This window comes from Salarias fasciatus, chromosome 7, assembly GCF_902148845.1.
Source record: "Salarias fasciatus chromosome 7, fSalaFa1.1, whole genome shotgun sequence".
Classification (NCBI taxonomy): domain Eukaryota; kingdom Metazoa; phylum Chordata; class Actinopteri; order Blenniiformes; family Blenniidae; genus Salarias; species Salarias fasciatus.
The window spans coordinates 27,590,105-27,616,324 of NC_043751.1; the positions used below are offsets into that span (position 1 = coordinate 27,590,105).

Sequence of the window (26,220 nt, forward strand, 5' to 3'; positions counted from 1 at the left end):
ATTGTGTGTCAGGCCTCTCAGTGTTGAATAGAATCATGTAAAACTGCCCTGTTCCGCCTTCTAATAGTAATGAATAATATTTTTTTTATTATTATTATGTGTGTGTGCGTGGGTGCAAATGACAGATTAATGGCACGTACAGTGGCATATATTTAAATTCTGACGTATTAAATATGATAAATATGAATATAATATATGTTTCTGTGTGAGCAACTAATGATTAATGACGAGTAAAGCTGAGTAAAATCCACTGCCTCGTTTATTAAATATTCTGGACTACTGTTTGTTTTTGGAGAATATAGTTTTATTGATTTTGCCTCCTTCATGGACGACAATCCCGGTAAAGATGTTTTATTTTGGGAGCCGAGCCGGATGCTGCTCGCTCCTCTGCGGCGGCTTGATGCGCCCGGAGACGCTCCTCCAGCAGCGGCCGCTGCGCACCGGAGCGCTCCTCCTCCGCGTGTGTGTGAGGGAGAGAGAGAGAGAGTGTGTGTGTGTATGTGTGTGTGTGTGCGTCTGGGAGGCGTGCGGCGGCATGTTGTCACAGATTGACTAAACGCTGCTCCTGTTTTATTTCGTGCCCAACTCTCAGCGGGGGAACAGACGCCGTCGGGCTCAGACCCAACATGGGTTAGAGACGCAGCCACCTATGGATTATCCACTTTGTGCACTTCAGCGAGGATGATGGGGGGGCGAGGTGGACTTGTTTTCGCAGAGACATCCTGACAAAGACGGGGACTGAAGAGGGAACGGAGACCGGGATTTCGCTGCTGGTCTCTGTCTCGCTGTGCATCTTCCTTTTCTTTTTCTTTCTTTCTTATTTTTTTTTTTTAATTCCCCTGCGCGTGAGCGAGACAGAAATGTTTGCAGAATTGCTGTGCAGCGCCGTGGCTCTGGTCCTGTATGTCAACACTCTGGGCGCCGATTTCTGCTACGATGACAGGTACTCCAGTGAATGAATGACAGAGGAATCGGTGTGTGTTTCTGTCTGTCTGTGTGTGAGTGTGTGTGTGTGTATGTGTGGAGCGGATCGGTCCTGCAGAGCGGTGATGATGAGAGGCTTTAATCGCCATGCTGCTCCAACTCTGCAGCATCTCAGCTGAGTCTGTCTCCCTGAAGGCAGGCATCAGGTATCAAGACTGATCAGAAAACCGCTGTCACCTTTCACACTCCTCCACACACACGCGTCTGGCCAAGTGTGTTTAGAGTGTGGTGACCCCCCCCAAAGCGCAATAATTACGAAGCAAGTGATTTCCTTCATTAATATGAACATTCTGCATCCCTTTGTGTTTTTAGCACAGGTAGGAAGAGTGAAGTTGCTTTTCCTCTATTGCAAAAACAAGTACTAAAAAAATCACAATGAACTTAACTCGGTGGAAGTATTTTTATTTCTGCAGCCTCTCTGTTTATCCATTATCTGAAGATTTGTACTCAAGTTGTAGCTACTGCTGTCACAGTACTGAAGTAACAGTTGCTGTTGCTGGAATGCAGGTTTCTGAGGAGGTCATTCCTTCTTTGTGTTTAAAACCACATGTGGAAAGAGGACAACAAATATGTACTCAAGTACAGCTGCATTGTTTAAACTGTACACAATTGTTAGAAAAGACTGCTAAAAACACTTGTAAAAGTAAAGAGTAGACTCTTAAAAAAGTGTTTCAAAGTATTAATAATAACCTCATTTATTTGGATTATTCAGATTTGATTCTAATCGATTCAGCTCAGACCTGAATGACACAAACATGCTTCATTTATTAATCCATTACATCATCCTGATATCCACTGTGTTTCTGGCCGCCCTCCCCACAGGTTGATGTGTGGAATCAGCTGCATGCAGCGATATCTCTGAGCAGAGTCCCGAACCCTCCAGAGCCTGAACTCAGAGTCCTGAGATGTGCTGTGGAGTTAATTGATCTCTGGAGGAGAGACGTGTCTCCTCTCTGCTCGCTCTCCAGCACTTTCTGCTGCCTGCTGAAACTTCCAGCATGCTTGTCTTTTTTCTTTTTCTTATTATATTACTTAAAAATAGCCGAACGCCGTCACCCTATCTGCTGGAAGCCATCGGTCCTGTGGGCTTCAGCTGTTGTAGTAATGCATTACTCAGAGCTGGCCTCTTGATATTTGATGGCTGAATGCTTGTCGGAGCCTCCAGCTCTTTATTCGCCATCCACGCCTTGATGTAGGTCATTTTTCTGCCGTCAGTATAAACTTGCATCATTAATACAGACGTGAACAACAGTCTCTCATTATCAGTTTACAGTTACATACATGTGCTCTGTTATTTATGACAAGTGTTGTTTAATGGTTTAAACACGCCCGGAGGACAGAGATGAGTGAACAAACAGGACATTAACACCCCTCAAATCAGCCGCCAGCGTATTTTCCCGTAAAGCTCCACACATCGAGTGCTTCATGCTCGGCACATTTCCCAAGGCCTTTCTGCTACAAGTCTGACTCTTTCCGGGTGGATGTGCTGCTGTGCGTTTGTACTTTGTGCTGAGGTCAGGTGATTCGGGCACATCTGTGCCGGAGATATGGTTGTTTGTGTCCATAAACCTGTCGGGGAGCGGCTGTGAAGAGGCGAGCGGCTTCTGCTGCTTGTGGCCTCTGCGAGGCAGACGCCTAGATTTTTCTAGTAAAAAGGCTTTAACATATTATTTATTATCAGTATTATTGATAATATGAGATTTTTGGGTTAAAGTTAAAGTAGCATGCAGTTATGTATGTTTCTCTCCTTCACATGTTTTTTTTTTTTTCCTCAATTGCAGGCTGAGTGTCACCCAGCGTTATCTGTTTTTAGCACCATGTGTTCAGGCTTGCAATTAGCAGCCATCTCCTGTCGCCTCGGGCTCAGCTGAAGGGGGAGGGACGGAGATGGAGGAAGGGTGGCTGCGACTCAGATATATCATTTAGTTAAACAATCCTGGACACACACACAGGACGGATTTAACTTGCAAATGCTGTGTTACTGTAAGAGGGGAAGAAAGAAGAAGAAGAAGCCGACGAGACTTTGTGATGGTGGAGGAGCAGTCGTGAAGGAAAACGCAGAATGTGTGATGGCGATAAATCAAACCGGCGCTAACACCCTGCAGCCTGCAGATGAATTTATTTAAGCTCGACGGTAATTTATGGATCATTGAGATAATGTTTCTCACAAACTGAGAGGACAGCACTACTTTATTAGATTACATGCTTAAAGATGACATTTGGTAGTTTCGCTCCTCTTCGGTGTGAATTTAAATAAAACAGAATCCCTTCGCCATTTATTGATTGTTTATGTTCAAAAGCTCAAGGGAAAAAAAACCCAGTGTGAATATTTATAATCGTCATAATGCAGCATTGATTTGTCTGTGCGAAAAGGCAGATTTTGTTCCCTCTTTGTTCGCGGCTGTGAAACTAAAGCTCAGACTTAACTCAGCTGGTGATTTGGAGTTAAAGTCCAACACCGTGGTGGTGTGTTGGGCTGTGTGTAGAAAGGGTGGGGGGGGTGGGGGCTGGGAAGCCTGCAGTCTGAAAGACACCTGAGGATTTGCCATCGATCGACTGATAGTTTCGGTGCGGAATGCTTAAATGATTTCGTGCTTGGGAAAGTTCAGCCGTGGATTCCTCTGTTCTCAGCTTCTCATCTTCGGTGTGCTCAGCGGCCACTCGTTACCTTCCTCACCAGGCTCCCAAGGCCAGCAGGAGGTCACAATTAACAAGGAAAATAAGCACTTTACATGTTATTGATATTCTATCCTCCTGGGTGCCTGGAAAAAGGCAGATTTCTGACCCCGCTCTGAGTCACTGCTCCTCCCTTGATAGAAACGACAGGCTGGAAGAGTGACCTGCTGCACGGCGCCAAATGGCCCCGGGGGCGGAGGGAGCGTTTCCCCCCCTCCCCTGGACACACTCATCATTAGCACATACATAGCTTTGACACCTGCGCTGGAAAATGGGAATCATACGTCACGCAGCTCATATCTGTGCGCTGCTCTAATCTGGCGTTGGGCTGACTGAAGGAATGGGAGAGCAGAGAAATGTCAGAGGAGAAATACTGGAGCAATATCCCCAGACCTGCTGTGAGCCTGCAACTCGCCGTTCCACAGAAAAATCAAGCGAAGGCCTTATAGACTTGACTGTCTACGGTTCGGTTTTGGTTTTAAGGTTAAAACTGAAGGCAGTAGGAAAATCCAGACAAACGTGCTCCTAATGTGGCATGCAATCATTCATTTAACAGCTAAAAACACTATTTTCCAAATAAATCCCACCTCAGCCTTCTCACGCAGGACTGATGGGTTATTGCGAGCCGTCAGGGGCTTGACGGATGCGACGAACTGCGCCCACCTCATTTCTGCGACCTTGTGCGATTTGACTGTGCGAGCCGGTGCGAAGGTTGCAGGACGCAGTGAAGGACGCGGCCTCCCCGGACGCCAGCTGTGATTTATCGTGTTCAGACGGGGCCAGTCAACTCGCTGCATCAGAAAGTTTCCTGGAGGAGCCGGGGCCGGGAGGCGTAGCTGCGAGGCAGCGCTGGGTGAGCAGCCACCCAGAGCTTTGTGCGGTGACTCATGTTTGTGTACTGATCAAACCAACATGCTCATGGAAAACATTCCTGCTGAATTTATTTACTTCTGTGTTTGTTTGCTGCCTGATTTCATGATATCGCTGACATGTTTGAGTGGGCACTTCTGACTCTGGTGGGGTGTTTATGCCTCTTGTTCGGGGTGAACCCTGCCTTCTGCCGCAGTCGGCTCTGTCTGGTGAAGACGGTGCAGGAAGTGAACCAAACACCCCGGTTCTGACTGTGTGTGGTCTGTGAGGTGCAGCCCATCCCGTCCCGTCCTACCTGGTCCAACGTGGACCAGGGTGACTCTCCTCCAGCGAACTGGAACCCGACAGAAGCTTTGCCTGCTTAGCGTTGTGGTTCCGTTGAGGAGCTAAAGGGCGGCACCCCAGCAGCCTGCGTATCCCCGCGTTTTTCCCCCCGTCGGGCTTTCTCTGCCGGCGCCCTGTAATTACCGTCCTGCCTGCACAGCCACTCACGACATGGGTTTGTGGATGGAGCTGCTCCGCTTGTCTTCCTTTTCTCTGTCTGCCTTCCCTTACAACTCGTCCCAAAAACCTTTTAGGCCCTCGGCTCTCATCATCCAGAGCCTCCAGATGGTCCCGTTTGGTGAGCCGTTAAGGGTTTTTCTTCCTTCACCAGTCTGAAGGGGAACGTTTGAAGTGGATTCAAATGGAGGATGTTGTGTTTGCCTGCAGTTGCCAGGATGGAGACATCAAAGTTCCCAGTGACACAGACGGCACAGAACGGTCGGCGAAGATGGCCCCGTGACAAATGAGCAAACTTATATGTAAAAAGTCCTTCTTTCAAAGCGACTATAGTCTGTATTTCTATTGAATTTACTGACACTTTATAGTGACGAACCCACTTGGAATTATCACTTGGTTCAGCTGCTTGTCTCTAATTTAGGGATCCTTACGCCGCGATTTGAATCATTCTTTTGGTTTTATGGCTCGCAGCTTGACTATTTTTGCTCCATTCTTACTGCTGCCGGAGTGTTTTCTGCGATGGTCGGCAGCTGCGTTCCAACAAAAAGCTGCTTCGCGCCATATTTCAGCACCAAATGGCAGCCAGACAACCTCAGCCGCTGTGGAATGGATACGTAGCTAAAAACACACATTTGAAGTTGAATCTTGTGCTTTGTTTTTTTTGTTTTACTACATATGTAAATTCATATGTTCTCAATCTAGCCGACCCCGTATCTTTAGATATTAAAAGAAAGATCTGTTGTATTTGTAAGTTACAATAGGAGCAGGTGATGAATGGCGCCCGTAGCCGTGTGTGGTATCGGCTTTTTTCTACCGTGATGAATCTGTTGTCGACAGGAGGAACCTTTGTTCCCGCATTTCCTCCCTCAGACGACCAGGGAGTGTTGGCAGGAAGGGAAGGAGATATGTGGGAGGCATCCTGCCCAATCTTGTTGGCCCAATACTTTCTCTCCTAGATATTCTCAGTCCAGGCAAAGTGGGTGTTTCTGATTCTCAGATTATAAAGATACATTTACTGTTCATCAGATTTCGAAGAAATCTGCATCTTTGTGATTAATATGAGGTGCTTTTCAACCTAATTTGAATTTATTTCTTCATATTTTACCCAAAATATGAGGATTCACCACACATCAGCCCAGATTTGACCACAGATTGTTACTCCATTTTCCAAAGCTCTCATTTCCAATCAGTAAGAGCAGATATCATTCTTTTCACCCTCACCACACTTGCGAGACAAGATACCCTGGAAAAACACCATTTGTTTCTAAAAATACCATTAATGAGTGGTTTTCTGACGTGCTTGCGAGGTTCTTCTCTTACCCCACAGAACAACTCGCAGCATCTTTTCATGGAGGGAGTTCATAAATAGGTTAATAGAAAACAGCTGACTTTATATGATGCTCCGCTCTCTTCCTCGCTGTCATCGGGTCTAGACTACATCAACATTGTACTGCATCGCGGCGTTTTACCTCCTGAAGTTCACGTTGAAAATGCTGGCCGTGGAGTTGCGTTCCCTGTGGTAAGAACTGAGAGGGAAAATCTGAAATACCTGCATATTTGGAAAATGTGCAACAGTGATCAAACTTGAGAACGTGTTTTATCGGTGTACTTCATAACATGTTTAAAGCATGGAAACACGCAATAGAGAAGACTAGAACATTCCTGTAGACTTACAGGGGACATCCCTTTCCCTGTATTTCCATCCTGAATTGCAAAACAGTTCAATAGACTGCGCAGGCCTCTCTGCGGCTCCGAGGGAAGAGACGGCTTCGACGTATTGATGGATCAGACTGTGCTGAGGTGAACTCGCTCTCTCCAGTAGATCTGTTATTGCTTCCGCAGACGGATGGATCTTTAGAGTTTTCTTGTAGAAACTGTGGACATATCAATAATTTATCCAGCTCAGGAGACGCTGCTTTATCAGAACACGGGCATTAGTGGTGGAGTTGGAAGAAACAGATGTTTCAAAAATGATCAGGGACGGAATGAGAAAAGCTCTAAATACAAATCAAGTTGTATCGAGTTAGGTTTTTTTTTTCCCTTCTTTTACAGCTTTCGTGACTTGAGATTCAACAATATTTCCATAAGTGAGACGAATATTTGTTCTGTACTGTTGAATATATTGCTGTTAAATATGTTCACTGCAGCATATTAAAGGTCCCCAGAGGATCAATTCCAATATTGTGGGCAATCCTGTGTCTTTATATCCTCGATATGAGCCGAGTTTGGAGACGAGATTTCCATGAGCCTGCTCCTCAGTTATGAGGTGCAGCCAATTAGCACATGTTACCATGGGAACACATTCAAATAAGATGATGGTGATGATGGTAAATCTGCTACACTCCAGTGTGTCATTACCTCCAGCATCGCGAAAATACGATCTAATTGACCTTCAGCTTATGTGCAGCCACTTTATTCCTATAATTGTTCAGAGCTTGATGATATATTGACCTTTTATTTCTCCAGTTGTTGAGTTAGAAGTACAGCACAGCCTCTCATGAATGCACCATATATGTTAAAGCTGTGGCTTAAGTAAGCATTACTGAGCTAAAGCTGATTAGTGAGTGAACAGTAGCAGGTTATAATGCTGAACATGGTACCACCAGTGAGTCATAGTTTAAGTTTTTCTCTTAATCACAGTAATCCTGAGTGGCATTTTTTTTTAACACAGGGAATGCTGGACACCTCCAGCCTCCAGGTCCAGATGGTGTCTAGACTTTGCAGAAACATGATACGTGCATGACTCTTAAATACCTGTGATAGTTGATCTACAACTGATCGCACAGCGCTATCTGCTGCCAGGTGATACCGAATACGTCTGGCTCGTTGGAGACCGCTTGATCTTTTCCACTTCAGCTCATTATTTGCAGAGTGCCGCAGCATTCCCCCATTGGTTGTGCTGTTGGACTGAAAGCTGATCATGAGCAGTCGCCATGCCCACCGTTTCTTGAAAGCCCTCACTGTGCTCTCGCCAGGCCAGAGCAAGCTGCTTTTAAGCTGCATTAATCAGGCTCTGGTGCTTTGTAATCAAATGCCTGGTATGCAGGAGGATGAGAAATGGAGCATATGTAGCTGTCGGGTTTGCTAGCCGGTGGTGGATTGAGGCATTAGAGATTGTCTTCGCTGAACTGCACATGACGTTGACCTTCGTCCTCGTTGGGTATTCGTGCCGCTCCTTGCCTGGCGATTTAATTAAAAGCCAACAGATTATCTCGGCTAATACATCATGTGGTTAAGGCGGCACAGACAGTGCACTGCAGAGTCAAAAACACACACACGCATGTAATTGCCCTAAATGGGAATAATGTGCAATTCCAGACCTAATCGCCCAGCTAGCAAATCCTTCACACGTTCGGTATTGTGTGGCACGCGTTCAACACAACAGTTAAATTGAGTCAGAAAGGCGTTAAAGCTCCCAAGAAATACAACGAATTGAACTAATGAGCTGTTTTATAAAATGATATCGACCGGTCGAATTCAGGATAAGGGGTTATGAATGTGGAGCGCCGACTCCATGCTATGTTTTTAATGAGCGCACTGATTAGCAGAGGTTGACTACAGGTTACACTGACATCGTTAGACACACATTTTAAATGATTTGACTGTACTGGGTTAAGTTGTTAATGGGTCTAGACAAGGGTTTGGATTTCCAGGGCTAATGCTGGCTGATGGCTCTTAAGCCACGGCCACTCTCAGGCTCTTGGCCCTCTTCATATTAATGGGATTAACAGCAGTGCGGATGAGTGGGAGCACGACGTGTAAGCAGAGAACCCCGAGCCATTAGAAACAAAACCTCTCCTGTCTCCCACATCCAACAAGGATGCAATGGTTTGTCCCGTTCAGTGAGGAAGAGGAGAAGGCCCTGCCTCTCGGTCTCAGTGGTGTTCTCTGTCGAGGAGCACTGACTCATTTCGATAAGGTTATGACACAAGCTGGCCGGTTCGGAGGCTGAGCCTTTGTCCATTGTGAGAAGAAGGGTTTGTGTGGTCCCTCTGTTCTCCCTGGACTCGGTAAAGGAAGCCATTTGTTGCCAAATAGAGGGGAATTAATCCCTGGTTGTGTTGGCCTGTTGTTTATGAGGGACAAAGAAGCAAGACCTCAATGTTCACTGTGTGAATGGAAGAGAAAAGCGACCGCAGCAATGCAGATCTAACCTGTCACAAGCAATTGGGCCAACTCATTACGGCGGTGCGTGCTCTGGTAGGTGCTCTCCGAGCCCTGGCTCTGCTTCCAAGTGGAGAGGCACGGGAACGGGGTCAGAGGATTCACAGTTGGTAAGCTCACAGAAGCTCAACCGTGTTATGAATATGCCAGCTCCGTTCATTTCATGTGGCTTAGTGGTATTACTGGAAAGATCATGTGTCAATCAGTGCACTTGGCAATGTTCAGATTGGAACAGGTTATCTGCTTAAAGTTGCCAAAGCTAAGAGAACTGATGAAATATTTTTTTAATTTAGAATTGGAGCAGTTGTTATGCTGTTTTTGTTTTGTTTTGTTTTGTTTTTTTAACCTTCTTGCTGCTGCAGACTCTATTTGGTCTCGATATGCAGCTGGTGTCACAGGTTTTATCAGTAAGACTGAAAGAAAAATTATTTTCACCAAGTTTGCGTAGCGTTCAGAAAGGGTCACTTCGACAGTTGTGAAGAAATCTGATCAGATACTTTATTTGCTTTTTGGTATTCTGCTGCACAGCAGTGCTTCACACCTACACATTCAATCTTAAGGTTTAACAAAGGTCTCACTTCCACTCACTTCACATTTGTTCTGTCTTGAGGGTGATTGCTGCCGACAGGTTATATCCATATTAAAGTGAAACAGAAGCAGCTCCACGTCCAAGATTTCCACTGAAATAAACAAAGAACCTTTTGTAACGCTGCACAGTCTGTTAATCTTATAGAGGACCACTGGGGAAAAACATGTATTGTGGATCCTAAGAGGTGGCAGAGACGTGACGGCATTAGTGGAACATGTGAATATCTTCAGTTTCTTTGGCATCGTTTCTTTCCCTGTCAGTTTCGTGTTTCCTACTTTGAGGATACGACCATTGGACATTCACTGACTTGTGTTATTATTGTGGTTTAAGTGGTTTTCACACACAGTTACACTATCTTGTGCTTCCTCGGTGTGGTGAGTGAGTCAGATAGACTGCAGTCCTGTGGTTCAGCCCGTTTGGCCGCTGTGGGTAACCTGCTGCTCCCCTTCGGCCTGTAACACCGGGAGGCAGAGGGAGATGGGCCCTCAGCGACGCTCACTGAGCAGGAGGGTTTGTGGAGACCCTTGAAGGAAGTGAAAACAGGATGTACTCTTTGCTTGTGTATTTTTGTCGCCTTTCTATATTTGAGATGAAGTCTTAGCTGTCGGAGTTGCCTCCTGCCTCTCTCTCTCTCTCACCTCTCACTCAGCCACAGCGACGGGGGGAAGCACATCTTTTCACAAGCTGCCTCTAATTGATACTGCTGAGCCCCGAGAACCCGAAGCGTAGCTTCAGGACTCGGCGAAATGCGTGCAGTGCACAACAACCATGCAGAGTGCCACCCTCTGGGAAACCGCCGGCTATTTACAGCCAGTCCACCCGTCTGGTCCAGCTTCTCCAATAGCTTCATTTAAGTGAACTTTATAGAAATATATTTTTTTACAAAAGCCTCAAGCCTTTCGTCAAATAGCTACAGTGGTACGGGGCAAAAGTTGAATCCAATCCAGAGCTGTGATCGCCGCCTGAGGGATGAAATTAGATCAATATGTAGGGTATATTTCTACCGCTACACCTGCAGAAGGTTGAACTTGTTAATTAAACGTTTGATTTGCAGTTTTCGGGTCACATATTTAGCATATTCAGAGCTGTGTTTTTGTATTACCCAATCCAATCAAATGTGGTGGAAATTGACAGGCTGTAATGCAGCTTGTCATGGCTCGGTGAGGCAGACGAGTCTGACATCCCTCCAGATGGAGAACAGCTTGCCTTGTATTGTATTTCACGCACAGAGCCAACTCTCTCATTCGCTCGCCTCCCCTCCCTTTCTGTCACCATGAATAAAATCAAGCCGGTGACTGATTGATGGGATCGTGATTGTTTACAGGGTTGATTTCGAGGGTTTATTTTGGCAGGGGACTGGCCCGTCGGTATCTTGCTGCTCTGCTGTTTCTCCTCATCTTTGACCTCCTGGCGTTTCTGCCGAGTGAGGTCTTCCCTGCTCGTCTGGAGATGAATACACACCACTGGCCTGCGTTTATTTTTGGTTAGAGAAGAAAGTTTAGATTGGGAAAGAGTGTGCGAGACCTCTGGTTTTTTTTTTTTGGCTTGCTTTTGAGGATATGAAGAAGGCGCACTGTCAGCCGCTCTGACAGAATAATGAATGAATGAACGAGACTCCTTAAAGGTGCTCTGAAGAAAAATAAATTCCTCATTGGAAGGAGTGAAGAGAACTGAGGAGAAGAGCAAAGACTGGCGACTGGCATTGGATGGAAGTCTGCTTCCTGATTGTTGAAGCCTGGAGGCTATCCATTTCTACCGTTGGTGCGCACGTGTCGTCTCGACCTGCATGAGGCCTTACAAGATGTACCTGATGAGAGCCAAATCTGACCCCCCCCCCCCCCCCCCCCCCCCCCCCCCCCTGTCCTGCACTTACAGTAGACACATTTCCCCCTGACCACATGGTAGAAACATCAGTTTCTGTTTTAATTAGGAAGCAGTTGAAGGTAAATCCCTGCTCCGCACTTCTGGCTGGCGAGCTTTGTTTTCATTGGTCTGAGTGACTGGGGGGGTCGTCAGATGAAGGACCCCCCAACCCCCGCGCATGTCTGTTCAAACAAGCCGTCACTCACAAACCTCAAACTTTTCCTCTTTCTGCCAAAATAATGTTAACCTTAGCAGGTTTTTTATGTTTTTTTTTACCCCCACGGTCAAGTTTAATGTTTTATTTTTTTCCAGAGACAAGCTCTGCTATCTTGAGAAAAAGACAAATTATGCCTGGAGGATAGTGGCAGTTATATCAAAAAACCAACTCGCGGCGAGCGGATTTCTGTCCGGGAAGAAGTGAAATTATCTCGTGCTGCTGGCAGATTTCTTGCACTCGTGTAAAGAAAAATACATTATCAGCACCGAACACAAGATTAAATGACTTGCGCAGCTCTCTGCCTGCCTCCGCCGCTCATTCCGTGTGACTGGGAAACATTTGCTAATGCACAGAGCCCATCACTCCGCCTGATTGATGGGGCTCGGGACTCGTCCTCCTGACAGCTGAGGCAAAGCAGGCAGGCCTCAGGTAGTCTCCGTGTGGGCTTTCCCGCTCCCCCGAGACCCGGATCTGCTGTGGGGAGGGGGGTAGACCTTTTATTAGTGCTGCTGTTATGTCACCTCCTAAACAGCACATCCTGAAGCTGTTCTTCTCACTTCCATCCAGAGCGAGCTTCTGTGTTAGGCAGATCATTCAGGGCTTATTGATTTTTTTTTTTTTTTTTTTTTCGTAGAGCAAATGAATAATGCACCACAGTTTCCCCGTGTGCACACAGATGGCTGTTCCTTATTAGTTGAATCAGGATTTCAATCATTTCTTCCTGTAGCCGTTACAGAATCCACTCTTTCTGTTGAGAGGATCTTTTATGAAGCAGGGGCGTCAAACACATTTTAGCTGAGCGTCCACATGGTGGGACAGACTGGTAAAACAATGCTATAAGAGCCTTTATATTTAAACGTTAAAGAGTTCCTTTGTCGTGGCACAGTGTGTACGTAATGAAAATATCTATTTTTTTGCAAAAACCATTTATGACAGAAAATGACAACAGTCTCAACATCTTATCCTACAGCTTTTGCATGTTTTTACAAACTAATCGTGAGAAAATGGCTTTGAGGAGCGAGGCAGCTTGCCTTCATGGCAGGATCATCAATATCTCAATGTTTGAAATTTTTACAAGTTGCTTGGTGGTTTGTTGGGCCAGATTGAAGCCTCTTTCTGGTCCATTCTTTGGCCCACAGGTCTTATGTTGGGCCCCATGCTAAATGATGTAACATGAATGACTTGCATCTATTTTTGGCTCCAGAGCCATAAAACCATATACATGTATATTTTTAAGCCAAACAGTCTGTTTTTGATATCAGAGTGTCAGATTTTCATTCTTTTGTAGCAACATCACATCGCTGTGATTTTTCACGTGTCCGGCTATTCCAGCCGAGGTTTCTGGTGGCGATCCCACCCTCCAGGCGGGAGATGTTTGGCTGTAAATCACTCTGATGAATGATGGATGCCGCTTGTCACCGCGAACAGATGAGTTGGCAGGACGCACGCTGGCGTGTTTGCCTGCTCAATGAGCTTTTAATTTGCGGTAACGCGCTAACATCAGTGGATTAGAGGTGTTTGAAAATCTTAAAATCAGACTTCTGTGATACAACTGTCGAGTCGAGCAGCTTTCAAGTTGCCTTGGGCTGCAGACAAATCGGCCCAGCTGTTGTTGTTTTGCTGTCTCTTTTATACATTGAGAGTTTGGAGAAGAAGTTATGTTTGACTGCAGAAATGCAACATCAGTGACCTTTCAGAAAAAATTTAATCCAAAAGCTACTTGAATTCATGCGTTGAATATGCAACAAATAGCAATTCAGACATGAATATTGGGCACGATTCTGTATTTCAAGTCTACAAATGTATGTATTTATTTGACTTATATAATTGTCATCCTCTCTCAGTTTAGCAGTTTGTACATCCAGTTTTTATTTCTGTGTAATTGGCTGTTGTTTTCACAGGCACTCTGTTTTCTGCTAAATTGCGATTCTGGCTTTCACTCTGTGAAATGTCAACTTCCTTTTTTAGGGGGGTTGTGGTTAAGTCCTGCTTAGTCAACACAACTTGCTCAATGCAAGGGAAGTTTTCATGCTGGGGTTCTTTTTTTTTAATCCTTTTTAATAACATAGACTTGTGTTAGAAATATAAAAAATAAACTGGATGTGCTTTCGTTTTTGCTCTGTCTCTTGCCTAATGCTTTTACAATATGCAGTCTGATATTTGTAAAATCATCATTGGAGCGATTTCATACATTCATGAGAACATTTCTGGTTTTCTTCAACACACAGAGCGCTGTCTCGCACAATTGGATAGTTTGAGAGTGAATGGCCAGCTTGAAATGATAATTTATTTTTTCAAGGCATTGATCGTAATTTGCATAGTTTGTGCTTTTCCAGGGAAATTGGCCAGGGACAATTTGGTTCAGATATAACTGATCACTGTTCGCCGCACGTCTCTGGCCTCAGTATGGGCAGACCTGGGCAGGGCTGCTTCTTTCACTCATCAGATGGTGTTTATAAAGGGCTATGCAAACCTGAAAACAATTACATGTGTAACAGTTGATACTCTGTCAGTAACATTGACTTCTTACTGCCTGTAATTATTGTAAAATGTGTTGTTAGTTACAGGACGACACTCATTTTTTACGTCTTCACAGCTGCATTCTCCAAATAGATAAGTGTGTATTAACTAGAGGAAAGGCCGTTGTCCTCTGATCATTAAATATTTGCCTTTTGTTCAGCGTTTGGAAGTGTTTCAGCTGTCAGTGGATCCACGGATGAATTATTTGCGGAAGGAGCAGACCTCCAGCGTCTTGATGAGATTAAAACCTTTTAGCCTCCGATCACGGGACTGTTGACCTTTTGTGCTTTTCTTTTGTAGAACTTTTCTAAGTGGGTGTTGTAGCTTCAGTTCCTGAAATCCAGAAAGAATGACAGCATTGTGACTTTCCACATTTCGCAATTACACCAAGATTTTAAAGACCGAAAAGAAAAACCCTTTGCGGCGTTTTTGATGTTGACCCAAGATTTCATCATCAGATTGAAATTCTGATCAAAGTGTATCAAAGATCAAGTTATTTATTTATTTATTTTTTTCACTCTTTTGAATGATCAAAGTATTAACATGGCATGTAAATCGCAGCTGAAGTTTCAAAGAGGAAATCCTGCACGTACGATGTTTGGACAGTTGCACAGTCTGACGGCCAGAAGACTTGAACCACGGGTCACGTCGACATTCATAACACTCAGACGAGAGGAATGTTTTACAACGGGGCGTGGTAGAAGCCTTTCAGAAAAGTCGCTTTTTCAGTGATTCTGAAGACCGTTGTGTTGTAAACAGAAACCCTGCAAACGGGGCCTTCTTGGGTGGATAAATTAAATTTGTTCAAGACAAGTGACAGAAAAATAAAAAGGAAACGGTCATTTCTAGATCATACATGTCAAAATATTAACATTTTTGAAGTATATATGTTTTCTATAAGCTGTGGCTATAAAATCAGTTTAGTTTTCATATTTCCTGGTCACATTCTCATCATATTTTTTCAGCATAATGGCACTTTAGGTATCATAATAGTTTGATAATGGCTGAGTCTGAAGTAAACACTATAAATCAAACCCTCGGTGGAGGAACAGAGCGGTTTCACTCCGTCACTCGGTCGAAGCGACTATGATGTAAGTTCAGTGCAACCTCTCGAGTCCGTCTCGCTTCCAGCTGCTCTCAGTGTTACTTTAACCGGGAAACCTCTATTAGAGCTCAGGAAGACTTTCATAAACATCCGGCACGTTGAGCCGCTCCTCTCGGTTTTCACAGCTTTGTGTGAAATGCAGATTTGAGTGTTTTCCGGACTCCCTCATTAAGATTGAGAGCATTGGTGGGTTTTGGCACACGGTGGGTTTCAGGCTTTGAAATAACAGTGAAATCAAACCTGATGCCTTGTGGTGTTTTCTGAAAATGACGCAGGTTAATGAGGCATTCCAACAGTGGGAAAACACATCAGACTCTCACAATCGATTAGCCGAAATAACTGGATCTCTCATAATGAGATGCAGTAACTGTGGATGGAAGCGTCTTATCTTTACAAAAAACCTAATCTCCTCTAATATGAGCGAATTGCGGGCGAGATATTTGCTGCAGTATTTTCAGCTGTGCTGGTCTGTGTTGCTTGGCAGTGGCCTTGATGACAGGACTATTTATTTGTTGAGGGTTTAAGTGTGTTTATTTGGGAACACTGTCCGCAGGTCCATTCAGCTAATTGGGACACTTATGAAAGACCAACTCGGTCCTCGGCGGTATTTTCCTTTAGACTTCTGCTGGAGATAAATCGTCTGCTTCTCTCACAGGAACCATGAAATGATGGAGTCTGACTCGGAGCGAACAGGAGGTACCTCGTCTTTTTTTTTTTCCCCTGAATGCTCTGTGATTGCGCGGAGCTGCGAAGATGATTGACTCGAGCAGAGTTATTATTCCGCTTCTCTTTTATTCGACTTTGCTGTGAATGGAGTGAAATACGGCCTAATTTTTTTCTTCTTTTTTACAATCCTATAATGCCACACATATAATGAGAAGTTAAGGCGGCTGTTCGTTTCTTTGTTCTCTCTGACGTCCATATATTTCTACCGATACAGCCCGTCACATTTTCAAGCTGCTCCAGCTGATTTGAACTGTCTGACTTCGTGTTTGCGTTTGCTCCAGAACAAGTCCAACCTCAAAGTGTTGTGTATGAAGTGCACAATGACAGACCTTCCTTTTCATTTGATTTTATTCTGTTTGACAGGCTTATATTGGGAGTGAAAATTAACCAAGTTACTCCATTCTACGACAGAGGCTCGGTTTTGCATGTTCTTTCTGTGCATTTATTGACTTCAAATATTTTTTCTTCCTCTCTCAGTGCAAAGACATTAGTGGTATTGACCAAAAGCACCCAGTCAACGCTGTCATCTTGAGGCAATTTCACAAAAAAAAAAACCCAACTTTTCCAACTGAGCAAGCAGAAGAGACAGTGGAGAGAAAACTCTCATTTTTAACCTTTGTAGAAGCAGAGTTTCTGCTGTTTGAGGTGGAATTATTAGGTAGAGATAAAGATATGGCAGAAACAGAGCAACAACAAAACAAATTCTCATAAAGAGACAACATAATTGACTGTCTGATTCGAGCAAGAGACTGAGATCATTAACTTCTAGAATTGATAGACGGAGCTCAGAGCTCAGTAGAGATACAGGATGTTTGTGGCATGTAATGATAAAGATCACTGTATGGAGACGGAGAATGGAAGGTAGAGAAGCTCAGTGCTGTAAAGGTTTTCCAGCAGTCTAAACCTACAGTAGTTTATATAGAAAATGGCCTACATGGCCCGAACCAGCCCTAACTCACAGTTTTGAACTTGACCTTTAAAGTGGAGACTGTTTTGGCTCTACTGGTGTCACAGGAGAAGAGCCTGATAGTTGAAAACTCTCCTCTTGATCTACTTCTAGAAAACCAAGGAACCTCCAGGAAGCAACAGTCTGAGAACAAAGTGTTCTGCTGGGTAATGTAGGACTAACAGCTCTTTAAGATATGACCCGGTCTGGCTGTTAAAGGTGCTGTAGGCAGGATTCAGCATCTCCGCCATCTTGCTTAGGGTTACCTAAGCAAGATGGCGATTTGACCCATCTAAGATGGCTATTTGAAACCCAGCACAGCCAATCCTGTCCTGTTTTCTCTGACATCACGCCCTTATGCAAGTTAAGCCCCTCCCACAAGAACGTGCGACGAACGCCCCTCGATCAATCACGGTTAGAGCCTCGGGGTCTTCTGATTGGTCAAAGATACCTGGAGCTGTCGAGATTCCTTTTCAGCTCAGAACAGAGACAGATGGAAACGCTGCGCCCTTGCGGTAGTGCAATTATGCTACACTCCTAAAGGATTATCAATGGATACTCTAACATTTAATCCAAAGAAAACACCGATAAATTAGCATTGACTAGCAAAATCCTGCCTACAGCACCTTTAAGAGCTTGATAAGTTCAAATATTTTTGGATTTCACAGTGAGCCAATGAGGAGAAGCTCATAAACGACTTGTAAATGAGTCATAGAGTAAAGGCAGCCTGACCCTTCCCCGGATATCGACAAGCGTTATTTTCATTTACTTTTCTGGTATCAGAGAAATAATTTGTGCTGGCAGTGAGAAAGGACATGTGCAGCTTTAAAGACTGAGACGACGGACACACGCTGCCGTGTTTCGTGTTCTGCTCCTTTATGAAGAGTCTGTTGTGGCCTCGAAATAAGCCGACCGGTCCAGGGACTGGTAATTGATTTGTGAAAGTGCCTCTCCTGGCTTTGTGCAATGAGATGACAAGTACAGTCCGGAGGCGTAGTGGAGTGGGGGGTGGGGGTTCAGATCCATGACCCACAGCAAGATCAATACGACATGACGAGGGTGTGGAAACGGTGCTGCGGCTCTTTGTTCTCATTCAGCCTTCCTTTGCTATCAACCGACCGTTTTGCCGCACCACACTTGGAATGTTATTAGAAAAAACAGATCTCAGCGACACAGGCCATTTGTTTTTACAGGCCATGTGTTTGACCATGTGGTTTTTCATACGACGGCCAGGCAGCGATTCCTTTAACTGCCCATCATTGTAAGCGATATCAAAGACATAAAATGCATTGTGGATCCCCAACAAAGGCTTTTAATATCCACTGCCTTGACATGGAGCCCCACTCCGAACGAACACAGACGTCCAGACAAATCCCACATTATGGGTTTTTACAAGGACTAATAACTGCAATTCTGCACTATTAGAGATGGATGAGCTCATGTCTTGGGGATGAGGCGCTCGCCGTGTGTACCGTGGACAGAAATGGTGTCCTGTAATCCCATTACACGAGTGGAATTTCCTGGGGCCGTGCCTAAATAATTTGTTGGAATAATATGAATACTACAAGCGAAGGACGCTCAGGAGCAGACCGTTGGGCTTGTTTTCGGGGGCTCAGACTTTGAGGAAACGTCTCATGCGTCTGTTTGCCCGTGGAGGCTCCCGTCCTGCCATGCAGAGCAGAATTTGGCAGCATCGTCTTCCAAGCCAGCCAAGAAAAAGGGCATAGGGCATTCGCAAGTGCACTTTTCAAGTCATAAAAATCCATATACAAGTATTTTTCTTTGGGGTTTAGAGGGAGGTCTTCGCCCTCAGGAAAGGCAGTTGAAGGGCTTGGGGGGAATAATAGCTCACTTTGCACCTCATAAAGACCAGCGAACACACCTCCAGCGCTGCTGTGGAAGGCCTCTCGCTGAAGGCTTCTCACTTCATGCCCTCGAGGCGATACCTGTGAATCTGAAAGGTGGAGGAGGGAGACGAGTATCCTCCTGACTCACCACCGCCTCCCGCCCACGTGCATGTTTAGTCCTCAGTCCCGCTCCATCGCCATAAAACGCTGTTACACAAGAATGAAGGGACCTCCTCTTTTTTTTCCCCCTCACTTTAGAAATGAAGGGACTGTTTTAGCCGTCTTCTCCTGCTGGCGCTTCGATCCATCCTCGGCCGCCAGCCGGCACTCCAAAGCGCTGAAGAGAGTATTTCTTTGCCACAAGTGCAGAAGTCTAGTCTGGCTTCAACTTTTGGCTACCGTGCCGAACTAAATGTGTACGCTGTGTGGCATTTTAACATAGTTTGCGTGACTTGAATTTTTAATATCTGCCGAGCTCCAGGAATGTTCCCTGTTGTAGTGGAATAGCAGGCATGGCAGAGAGGAGGGTTTCCATTACATCTGCAGGAAGGTACTCGATTATTTTGCAGTGGTTCTCCAGCGTCAGGAGCCTGAGCCATAAGCGAACTGCAGGAGATGAATTCTGAGTAAATCAAGTGACAAATGAGGGCTTGGTTTGGTGTCCGCTCCCAGCAGAGGGGTCAAGGTTGGAGGTTTCTTCTGCTAAACTGACACAACTTGTAAGGTTGGTTGAATAGTTGACCTGATTTATGGGACATTCATGAGTGAGTAAAAAGGAAGTTTCAAAGTTCTGAGTTTTGAGTTAAATGAATACATCTTAATGTCAAAGAAAAATGACACTGAAGACAATGGTGTTTGTGCATATTTACAAAACAAACAAAAAAAGCATCCTGTCTTACTTTTTTCTAAAAGATACATTTTCCCACATTTACACGGAAACGGTTGTGACGTTCTCAGAAAGTTCCGCTTTGGGACTCATTTTCAAAAGGTTGCATTTTGCACTAAAATGCAGTGAAAGTGTTGCATTTTCAGTTGACGATGTCGTCCAAACTGGGCCTAACTTTCCATGAATGCACGGCTTGCTTTGAGGCATGGCAGTGAACTATTTATCCTCAATACCCTTTTAAGAATTTGATAAATAACTCACAGCCATGTTAGCCACTCAATAATGTCATACTTTTTTACCCAGTGCCACTTTGAGGTGAATGTTAATGTGAACTCGTTGGTAAAATATTTCCTGCCGACAAGCCAGCATGTGAGCTTTAACCAAAAACGCCTAAATCAAGGTGCAGGGGAATCGGTACCACTGCAGGGTCAGTGGGGTTCCTCCGCTGGGCACTATGAATGTCAGGGTAACGTTTTACAGCCCATCTTTTAACCGACTGACACAAACACCCATAAACCGCACACTGCGTGCATGAGTGAAAAAAAAAAAAAAAATCACAGTAATATGCTAAATGGATTTCTCTGCACCTGGGTTGTAAGTCAAGATTTTAAAAGGGACAAAAATATGTAGTGTGCACTCAGAAAGGTTTGACCCAACATAATTCTGGATAGTATACGACTCACCAGGCAGAAAGCTGAAATAAAACCTTCCTCCCACTAATTCATCCATCTATTTGAGGTCAAACAGGCAGAAAATCTTTCCCTATGAAAAAGTCCTGAACTCCATTATCAGGGATCTCACACACCACCAGCCTCACATCATTAAACTCCCTGTTTAGCTCAGCTGCCGTACACCGTCCCTTTCTGTGTTAGGCTCACTTTTACATGCTGTACACATTTTCTGTGTCCCGACTTTTGCCTTTCAGCAATTAGGTACATTGGTGGGAGAGAAAGGGGCTTGTTAGCTCTGATTTGCTCTGTGGGCGCGCTAAAGATGACTGTCACGTACAAATGCAGTTTTCTGTGCCTGATTGGACTGGCGATGTCTCATTTGCAAAGCATCTGAGCGGCGAGGATAAGAAATTTTGGCACAAACAATACGCGGCGGTGATTCAGGAAAGCGGCTGCCGGATCCTTTTATGTGACGATGAATGAACATTAAAGGTAGAGGCCCCAAAAATCCCTTACAGATATTATGTTTGCTCGAACAGTGGGCCAAAAAATGTTAAATTCATAACAAAAAATGTACAACTACTTAAAAATACGTGTTTTTATTCACTGAATTGCAGTTTCCTGTTTCCCAGCTAATTATTTTACACAAAATGTTTGTACTTTGTGCAACTGTGTGGTCCATTACTCCCATTGCGATCACACATAACTCCACGAGGTGGGAGCTGATTCATTCCCACAGTAGGCTTGAATATTTCATCTCATCTAATGCGCCCTTGTGAGTCAGACACTCGTAAACTGGGGCCTGCGTAACTCCTCTGCCCTTCACTGTTTTAATCGTTACCACCACACCGGTAGCAAGACCAGCACGCTCTTTCTGTCAACATGTTATTTTTCAGATTTCGGATTCCTCGCTCCTTGGTGGGGAAATTGGGTTGACACAGGGAATTTCTTTCCATTTAAGCAACCTTAATACTTAATGCTGTTTTGTCTGCCCCTGGGGCCCGCTGAGTGCGCGTTGCACTTTTTTTTTTTCTTTTTTTTTTTCCGGGGCTGGCACAGATTCTCATTACCCCTGGAAAAACTTCCCCTGTTCATGTAAAACAGTGTAACCTGAAACTCTAAATAGTTTGCGGGATACTTGACATCGTCCGCAATCCGGCGGAGGCCGCTCTGCCTCCCGAGACGATCCGCGCAAATAGAAAACAGCCCGGAAAATGATGTCAAGAAACAGCATGTGCACATTTAACACCTATAAATATCTGAGGTGAGGTTAACATCATCTGTTTGCTCCACTGAGCGCAATTATGGGTTATCAAAAGAGTCCAGGGGACCGACAGAGGGCTGCTATCTGGGCTATTTTTTATGCAGTCATGACCTCTTTCCAAGAATGCGGCCTTTGTAAGTGAAGTTAAATTACATGGGTAATGTATGATTTATGGAGGTAGAGGAGACGGAGATCTTGGCTTCCAGTGTGTTTAGATGTGATCTGGTTTTTAGATGCATCCTTGCACAGAAGCTTAGGATTTACAACATAGCTGGGTATTTACAAAAAACGGATACTCTCCCCTCAGCGTTTACAGAAATAACATTGTTAACACCAGATTGTTTAAGAACAAACAAATATTTGAAAAAACTTTTACACAAACTCGCATTAAAGCTGAGCTGAGAGCTACCATGAGCATGCCAGACCTATAGGCAGCAGTGCAACGAGAAACACACTAAAGCCACAAATTACTTCCTGTTCCTGCGGCGATAACAGAGCATCGGTGATTGTAAATTTCAACAAGCCAACAGCATTTGCAGTAAAGCATAAAAGCAAGCGCTGCTTTACCAGCATCCATTGTCAACACAGCAGCCAAACTGTAATCATGCTTCTGTCACTTTACACATTTACCTGTCGATCAAAGACACAAATGCATTGAAATATCACCGTTTTTGGGATCTGAAAACGGGCGCTGAGTCTCTTTCTCCAGAGCTGGAAACCACTAAACACGAACTACATCAACACCGTCAAAGAAAAGGCCGGCTAAATGTTAAAGACGCCGTCTATTGTGCGCTCAGGGAAGTTTTTTTCTTACTCCCTGGTGTGAGAATCTGTTTTCATTAGCGAGTTGTCAGGCTGGAGCCACACGGATGGAGAATCAGGTCCTAGTCTGCTGGATAATGGGCCCCTGACTCCTGACAGACTGGCTCCACCATGTTTTTTTTAAAGATGTTTGTTGGGGTGTATTTCTTACGTGTGATTAAACGGTTGTGTGGGTTTTTTTTTTTTTTTTTTTTTTTTTTTATGAGGTCGTCTGAGATTTTCCAGTGAGTGTGTGTTTTACTGCTGGATTCCTCCAGGATGAGTCTGGTGGCCTCCCGCTCTCTGCCTAATGAGCGTCGGGTCTAACAGGTGGTCCATCGGAGAACCTGGCTGTCAGCACGTGCTGTGCCCATTAGCTGTATTGTGGCGTTATCTTTTCACTCTTATTTCCTCCATCCAGTCCTGAAACAGAACCATCAACGCAGCGTTTCTCAGACCGGCTACTGGCAGTCTGACGTCTGCACCGCAACTGATCAAACCTGCCAGTTAAACCCGAAAGGTAGTGACTGATTTAAAGCTATTGACAGCACCGTGTGAATTTTACCATTTTTGGTTTTATGCCTCTGCCAATGACTTATAAAAGCACAGTTTATGCAGCTGCAGTGAAAAGTGTTGCAAAAAAAAAAAAAAAGTGGAACATGCCCTTAATTGTTTCCAGTTGCACTTTTCAGTTTATGTGATTGTGCCCAACGCTGCAGAATGATGAGAAAGTCATGCTCAGCTTCACAAATTGTTGGGGTACCCAGCATGCAGTCTGGCATGTTTTAGGGTTTAGCAGGTTTCCACTGCAGCTCCGTTTGTATTTTCAGTTCACAGTGACTGGCAAGCAAACAGCTGCCATTTCTGGATGAAAGATGTTCAACATTTTATTTGCTCAATGTCAGTACGTTGGTGTTTTTTGTTTTGTTTTTTTTTTAACATGTGAGACTAGATTGAACATGGCAGAAAATATGTCTGGTTTTATGCGACCAAGATGCTCACAGTTGTCTAGAAAATTCGAACTGAAGCTCATCTTCATGAGGCTCAGTCCCTCTGTGTACAGAAGTGCCTTTTTTATGGTAAAACTCTTATCTTTAATTACACCGTACGCTAAAGCTTAATTGGGTTTAATTAGGTTAATTACTCAGATCTTTCTTCTAGCCGGTAAAAATCATCATATATGCAAATAACTTCAAGATTTGGATTTTTCCAACTTTATAGATGAACCCTGTGAGTCCTCTTGATTTTCATATTCATGTTTTCATGGCTTCAGTTAATCGTTTTTCATATGATATGTTGTGTATGAGAAATGATCAGATGGTGTGTTTTGTTTGGTTGTGAGCTCATTAAATGATGGGGCGTTAGATTTCACCAGCTCTGGGGGTAGTGGGGTTGCGTGCCCCCCCCCCCCCCCCCCCCCCGCGCTGTTTTCCCGCTACAGAGGACTTTTAATGGAATCTGATTTGAGAGCCTGTGAATAATTCCCATGGGGCTGTGGTTTGTAGGTCATTGTGCCATTATGGTTTGTTCCTGGTCTGTCTGACGTAGGATGTATGCATGCGTCTGAGTGTGTGTGTGTGTGTGTGTGTGTGTGTGTGTGTGTGTGCGTGCATTGGGGGAGGGGGGAGCAGGAGGCTCCGTCTCCTCGTCTGGTCGGAGCATCGTTGCTTCTCTGTCTCCGAATGTGGACACAGAGTGAACCCCCCCCCCCTTCACCCGCCCCCTCAGGCTTGACCCACAAATCCCTTCCTCCAGGCAACAGGGGGATTATGGGAGAGATAGTCTAATCTACTTTTGTGACTTTACTCATGTAAAGTGTTTACCACACAAACTCTGGGTTGATCTTAACGTTTCACTGTGAACAACTAGATAACTTCTATTTATTTTTAGCTATTTCATCATGAGAAGCTGCACTTTTCTGCTTTTTCTTTTTTTTTTTTGGGTGAAGAAATAAAACGCTGCAGTTCCAGAGAGGCTTTGTTTTCTTTATTTGGGATACTTGAGAAGGAACACTGGGCTTGTAAGAGGCCACCTGCAATAACAAATTACTCCCCAGCGTGTAGGAAACATCCAAAAGCAGCACTCCGGGTGATTTTTGTCCTGATTTATTGGATTTCTACCTATGCCTGAAGGTTGAGCATGAAATATACCTGAAGGTGTTGCAGGATGGAAAAAAACACACGTCTGTAAAATGGTTCCCAGCCAGTTATATTCAGTAGCACATACCAGGAATGACAGTTAGGTTTCTTGGACAAATTCTCAGAGAGCAACTTTCACCTCGGAGCGGTATTTCTGGCCCGCTCGCCCGGAGCATCTTTGATCTCCTCTCTCGGTTTAGATCTGGACATTGTGTCTTTGTTTGACGGTGAAGCGGGAGTGAAGTAACGCTGAGTGAAGGAGGCTGAGAGAGGATGAACTTGTCACCCTTTTCTTCGGCCGGGGAGATATTGGGAAGATGCTTTCGCCATAAGCGGCTGCTGTTTAAACGCGCTTGTCTTGACCGGTGTGTTTTCCGTCTCCCAAGGCGGATTTAGACAGTACTGAGAGTAATACGCCCCGGCGTCTTCTGTAGTAAAGGTTAGCTCGCCGGATTGACTGAAAACAGACACAGTAAAAGCTTCTTGGCTTGGATCTCTTCATTGTTCTTCCTCAGATGTCCTCTGACATTTTGGAAATTTGTCTCCTTGTTGTTTGCGCAAACTCTAAAGCGATTGTTTTTCCCCGACGATGAAAGATTGGACGATATTTATTTTGTGAGGGAAAGGCTTTGACTCGGCACCACGGGAAGAACATGTGGGCTGGTTGTGTGCAGCACAAAGCCAGTCAGTGTTTGACTTGGTCCCAGATGCTGGACATGGGTGGTCACACCCTTCTGCACAGTTCCTGCTTACCAACTTGTTTGTGAAACAAATATCTGCTTTGTGCCTTGGCATTGGGCTGATTGAGTCTAATAAATGAAGCCACTGCACTGTCATGGGGATATTTTCTTTCCAGATGTCCTGATGATGGCCTCAACAGTTCTCACCACTTCAGTTTTAACAGTTTGCTCCCAATGTGAGCCAGATGGTTCGCTCTGTTACGAGGCTGGACCGTGAGGGCACAATAACATGGACGTGTGGATATATTCTCTATTATGGTAGAAACGGCAATGCTTGTTTACTTTAGGAGAATTTCTTCTCTTTTTTCACTGTTTCTGAGTCCTTTAATATTACTTTCTAACAGGTATATTTGTCAGCTGCTTAACAGATTCAGAGAAAGCAGACTCATTTACATTTTTCTGGAATTTACGTTGCACTGTTGTTACCAGAATTAGAATAGAAAACCACGCGATTAGCATTAACAGTGGCGAGTACACGGAAGTCTGTGTGATCAGACGAGCAGGTTGGGTTGTTATTATCGTGACTGTCAAATCAAGTCCAGGAGAAAATGAACTGGGAGTCAAGACACGCTGGAGGCAAGCATTATTGTTATTGGCCATCTGCTCACACATGTGCAGAACAATTATTTACCGCAGCCACGGTGTGTATGCACAGTATCAGCTGATAAGAAAGTGGCTCCAAACACTATTGTCTTGTTAATGAAATGCAAAA

The 26,220-nt window shown here is 44.6% G+C and overlaps 1 protein-coding gene across 1 annotated transcript in view; it reads left to right on the top strand.

Annotated features, from left to right (window-relative positions):
* The first annotated feature begins 504 nt into the window (after nt 1–504).
* The window catches only part of tmtc2b (transmembrane O-mannosyltransferase targeting cadherins 2b), an 89,307-nt gene continuing 63,591 nt past the window's right edge, over nt 505–26,220 (top strand). The window contains exon 1 of the mRNA XM_030096114.1: nt 505–943. Within this exon, the coding sequence (XP_029951974.1) occupies nt 861–943 (83 nt within the window). The 5' untranslated portion in view covers nt 505–860. The remainder of the gene's footprint in view (nt 944–26,220) is intronic.